The following is a 6,000-nucleotide window of genomic DNA, read 5'->3' on the forward strand; positions in this document are numbered from 1 at the left end:
TCAATTGTTGATTTTGTTTCCAGAAGCAATTACAGCATATTTTTAGTCAGTAAAAGCGTTACATGGTTTGTCCTAGTCAAGTTTTTCATAGAATTTTTTTTTTTAATTGCCGACACTATTGATTGCAACAAACATCTTTCTTTTCAAAATGAGAGTACGATTAAATTTTGGAAGTGCTTGACAGCTTGTTTCTCTAACTTTAACATGAAAATGTACGGAAAAACAGAAGAAGTTATTTCTTGGTAACGAGATGAACATGAAAATAAAGTGTCATATTCACTCCCCCAATGAGTTTCATTGCATGTAAAATTGTACTGACCATAAATGATCTCAAATTATAATGTTAATCTTTTATTTGATTTTGATTTGATCTGATTTGATTTACTTCCACATTCCATCAAACACAAAATAATTTAATGCAAATGTCATAAGCACAAAGACAAAGAAAAACAAGTGCAGTAATTGAAAATAATAACATAACATTACACAAACAGACAAGCATAAACAATTGTATTTAGCAGTATACATAGGCAGAACCTTGCAGCAAGATAATAATATTTTTCAGTAAATAACAGATAATTGAATACAGGAAACGACCATCGTGAGCGATTAAGCTTGAAATGGATGGGGACTCATAAAAAGACTATCTAGCGACACAATACTACTCTCTTAGAGGAAATGAAGTGATCAGGTAGGTGCAGTGCAATTGCAAGCATGGGTGAAGAATGCAGTTGAATAAAAAAAAAATAGATATTGAAACAAGGAAAAGTAGAAATTACGCGGTGCATAATATATGTCCCCGCCGGAAGTACCATTTTGTAGCAAAATGTACAATATAGGTCAAAAATCAAGGTCAAAGGTCAAAGAAGTCCAAGGTCGAAATTTTGTGTAGAAGTTTTGAAGCCCTCACCTAGTGCCATCACATAAAGCAAAGGAATCGAAATCGGGTTAGAAATGGCGAAGGAGTATAGCATTTTGTTGCCAATGTACAATATGGGTCAAAAATCAAGGTCAAAGGTCAAAGGAGTCAAAGGTCAAAATTCTGTGTAGAAATTTTGAAGCCCTCACCTAGTGCCATCACATAGAGCAAACGGAATCGAAATCGGGTTAGAAATGGCGAAGGAGTAGCATTTTGTAGCAAAATGTACAATATAGGTCAAAGGTCAAGGTCAAAGGTCACAACTGAAATTCTGTGTAGAAGTTTCAAAGCTCCCATGTAGTGCTATCATATAAAGTAAACAGAATCAAAATTGGCTCATAAATGACAGAGAAGTAGCAAATTGAAGATTTTGATCACACACGGACGCACACACGGACAGACGGACACACGGACACACGGACTCACACACACACGGAGCCCGTTTCATAGTCCTCTGATCGAACTCGTTCGGCGGCCAGGGACAAAAAAAAAGAGAATGTATGTTATCTTAAGCTAATGAGTACGAAGTATATTACGATTGCATCAAATACAACTTAAAAGTAGCTTTTAAAGAATAAATAATTGAGCAAGGCTCTTTCATGATTCATCTCAAAATATCGCTTAAAAGAGAGCAGATATCATGTCCACTGCTGACCAGCATACCATCATACACTTGTAGTAGTTGCCTTACAAGTGCTGTCATTTGAAAAAAAAAAAAAAAAAACTCCCTTCATAGTGTTCATAGTGTTCTGAGTTGCAGGTGTGGTTGCACGATGGTGAACCTTATGGAATTTTACTTTCCCTTTGAAAGCTTGTCGTAACTGTTGATGTTTTTATAGCAAGTCATTCAAATTTCGCGGAAAAAAACAAACGTTGGATTCACTTCACATTGTTTTAACAATTATCCCGGCTTACTATCAATACAACGCTCACAAAGAAAGGAGTAACACCATTGAACCTATGCATTGTCTATAGGACGTAGTCTACCTTTGCTAGCTAATTCCATTCAATGACGTCACAAGTATCAGTCGTGTTCGGCGAGTTTCGGTAGGTTTTGGTAATAGAGAGGAGAATAATATTCTCCTTGCTTAAAGGCATTATTTGCCATTTGCAGATGAAAAAAAAAAACAGTGCTTCAAAATTGTTCTTAAATGTGAGTGCTGGATGGCAACAACCAATGTTAACATCATAATCAGTAATGATAATCAATGTTAAGTATGTATTGTTAGATATAAGGAATTTGAACAATTTTCATAACAAAATTGATTCTAGACTAAGCCATCTACAAGTATGGCTTACTGAGAAAGTTAGTAATATCGCCTTATGTTTTAGGTTTTATTGCGAAATGTTTATATGGTAGGATGTTTTGAGATACAAATGATATGTACATAATGCATCAAACAATTTCTAAATCACGTGCTGTTCCCAATGGTAAACATTACTTTTAATGTTGCACAAATCTATTCCGGGAGGTCGGAAACTGAAATAAGTGGGGTTGGCTTAAACGCTATATGCAATTTCAAGAATTGTTACTCATATTTAATATCTTTCGATGGGCAGTTTAAGTAAGAAGTAAGGAAAATGTCCAACAAGTCACAATATTGTAGGAGTCCATGCAGATGATTGCGCTTAGGCATGCCTAATTCTCCGAAGAGTGACTCTGTGCCATATTGATGTGATCATTAACAGTAGCATGTGTTGACAACTATCAAATGATAAGTAATGTCGACAAAAACAAAGACATGGCTGCAACGTTTTTTGTTTTTTTTTTGTCGAATTCAGAGCTTCCTCTATCACTCATTTGGGTACTCCAGGGGCGACCCGTAGGACCATCAAGCTTTGTAACATCATAGCCTTTGCCAGGCCTTACAAGTAAACAACGCGTTCCGAAATCGATGTCTTCCAACCGTTTCAGATGAAAATTCTACAGATAGAGCGATGTCTATCACAATGGACTAGTAGATGCTTTTTACGCCACATGACAAAACAAGTTCTTGGTTAAGGAAAGTGCATATAGATCGATTTCTATGTGATCTTTCTCACTGCGTTCATCATAATGACTGGAGAGTGTATTATTAAGCAGGGACCTTGAAGAGAACCACGTGATCTTAAGTTCTGGTTGTGATGTCACTGGGCACGTCACAGACACAATTAAATTGCCATTGATAAAAGCACGCAGCACCGGCGATGCCTTAATAAGGGGCGGACAAGGGAATGATTCTTGGATAAGGTCTATCACAAGACATCCTTCGTTTATCGCTGGAGCTGCGCAGACTCCATTTTGAACAGTCACAAAGTCATGATCATTAAGGCTGAGGAGCCAACGTTGGTTACAATCACAGACGAGTGGGTTATCGTCTACATTCAGCGTAAGATAAAACAACGGCGTGGTCCAAAGACTTGTAGGGACGATATCCTCACTCAGATGACGTAAATTGTTACTTGTTAAATCCAGATAAGAAAGGTGTGAAAATAATAATATGTTGAGGTGTGTGTTTCTATTCTATACTCCAAACAACCCTAGTTCATTTCCTTTTAAAATTAGGTATTCAAGTGGATGTATGATGAATTGTCTACCCGAGAACATATTGACAGAAAAGTAATGCGATTGTAGGATAAGTCAAGGTAACGAAGCTGACGGTACGAGTACAGAATTCGGTTGCAGTCAAGGACCCTCATCCTATTTCTGCCAAGGTTAAGATAAGATGCAATCGGTGCAAATATTGATGGAATATTTTCTAATTTACTTGATGTGTACTCCATTCTTTCGAGGCTCGGTGCATGTAAATTGTGGATCTTATTTGGAAATGAAACTTTTAATGTTAACGCGAGTTTTTCAAAGGTGACCGACGCCATTACTGGCTAAGAGTTGGCTGAAATTGTTGTCTGTGATCATAACTTCCCTCAAATAAAGATAACCTAAGGGAGGTATTACACCTTGTGTCTCATTGAATTCTCCGATGGTCCCTCCAGTAATACTGACAGATGCCCTGGACGCTAGAGCAGCGAAATCAATGCAAGTGAGCTCCGCGGATGACGTCAGTAACAGCTTTACCAATTCTGCCTATTTGAAGAAATGAAAACTGTCAGACGATATTGGCTTCTCCTCACTGCTTCCAACACACACGTATTGTAATGGTAATGCTTCTAATTTTTACTGCAGCTAAATCACAATGTAAGATGGAGTTACGGCGAAAATTAAGATCAACATTCTTATAAGAGCCATGATAGTAAATTGACTGAAAATCTTTCTCTGCCGAAAGACTTGTTATCATGTCACAGAGGAGTGAGAAGGTTGTTTCCCCACGGGATGGTCCTTCCTAACTTGAAGCATACGATGCATTTTGCTCTCTCTTTGATGTACATCTCACCTTTCCACCTGCAACACAACATTTTTCATGGTTAATTCGGGGAGACCTAGCAAAGTAGTTCTAATTTGTTTCGCTTTCATCAACTCTTGTGGCTAATGACATTAACAAACGAAATTGCCTGCGTCTCCTAGGAGCAAGCCATTTCTTGGACCACGCCTGCCTTCTCTGTGGCTTGCGTTGCCTCCCCCGGACAGCAATATTATAGTTCTGGAGGGCCATGTTGGCATTCTACAGATTCAGATCTGCCTGCAGGTGAGCAAGGCTGCCTTTTATCGATGTATAACTTGGAGACGGAGACAATTCACCACGGCAGAAAAGAGAAGGACGAGGTCCTACGACGTTTTTACATGGACTTGCAGGAAGCTGTAGCAGCAAAGCCGGTATATTTTCGTTAAAGATCAGCTTCATGTCCTGTTCATATACTGGGGATGTGCTATTGACCTGTAGTATCGTCTATTGTGCTGTAATCATCACTTATGGCCGTCCTGTCCATTTGCCATCCGTAACCACGTGCGTTTTGCCCGGTAGTCATCCTGGGGCCACGCTGTGGGTATGCGTTTGATATGCTGTACATAGATTTTCCATCCGCTACATCTCTTGCAACAACGGACGTTACTGGAGACCTACCAGATGGTAACGCGTGGAAAACGACAAAACACACCTTACAGATACAGGAGAAGACGCGCAACTATCGAACAATTGGGGTCGGATCGCGCTATCCATTTTTTTTTTTTTTTTTTTTTTTGGGGGGGGGGGGGGGGGGCAAAACTCACCGGAAGATAAACCTCCATCCAAAGGATAATGGACATGAAACGTATTTTAAAGATAATATGAAGTTTTGGTACCTTTACAAAGTTTCCCTGAGATTGCCTTGTCTTAGTTTGTGTTTCAGGTTAAAGTACCTTTCATATAACCAACACAGTGAGACTTACTCGCCCCAAAGTGCTCTCATATCTTAGTAATCATGCAATAATGGTTTCGGATATTATCGACGCTGTACAACGTCAATAAATACTAACGGCTCGTTCGAATCGTTCGAATCTTTATATAGCTCCCTCAACGATCATTCTGCGTGTAACTCGTGAGAACCGGATCGCCAGCACAGAACTTGTGTAGAGTTCTGTGACCGCCAGTTATCCGGGCAGTGCCGCAGCGCTAACACTCCTCTGAAGCTGTTTGTGCGATGCGGTAATGCGTGCATGCATGCGAGCGGTATGTACAGTGCCGACAATGCGTGATCACAGATTATGGTACATGAGGCGAGGATGTACGACTTGTGTGCACTAGGACTAGTAGTATGGTACACGAAGACGGGTTTGACATAGAGCAGCCATTGCAGGAGGGAAACAAAAACAAATACGAAGACCATAAACAGTGGTCAATCCTGCCGGAGGGGAAAAAAAGACGAGTATAGCTGCGGCAACTTTGAGGCGATCAGATATGCATCAGTATACTTTGTATACTACTAGGCGCTGCGTTTTACTCACCACCGGCCACCCTGGTTAGATCGAGGCTCGTTATGCAGCGAAGCACGGATTATACATACAGATTGTACGCGCACACAACTTGACAACACTGCGGTGGTGAGAAGTGACTTGCTGTGCTGCCAAATAAGACAGTAGTTCCTACATGATATTTTAACGTAGTTAGATATTTTTAATATTGTCTGAATTCATATGTTGGTAAACTCTCGTGATTTTAGAGGCTCCA

General features: G+C 39.7%; 1 protein-coding gene across 1 annotated transcript in view; it reads right to left on the reverse strand.

Annotated features, from left to right (window-relative positions):
- LOC139728742 (bone morphogenetic protein 1 homolog) overlaps nt 1-4,509 on the reverse strand; it is a 31,965-nt gene extending 27,456 nt beyond the window's left edge. The window contains exon 1 of the mRNA XM_071639681.1: nt 4,401-4,509. Within this exon, the coding sequence (XP_071495782.1) occupies nt 4,401-4,509 (109 nt within the window). The remainder of the gene's footprint in view (nt 1-4,400) is intronic.
- Between the last annotated feature and the right edge of the window lie 1,491 nt (nt 4,510-6,000).

This window comes from Diadema antillarum, unplaced genomic scaffold, assembly GCF_040938485.1.
Source record: "Diadema antillarum isolate AM-2024a unplaced genomic scaffold, OU_Dant_1.0 seq00000195_RagTag, whole genome shotgun sequence".
Classification (NCBI taxonomy): domain Eukaryota; kingdom Metazoa; phylum Echinodermata; class Echinoidea; order Diadematoida; family Diadematidae; genus Diadema; species Diadema antillarum.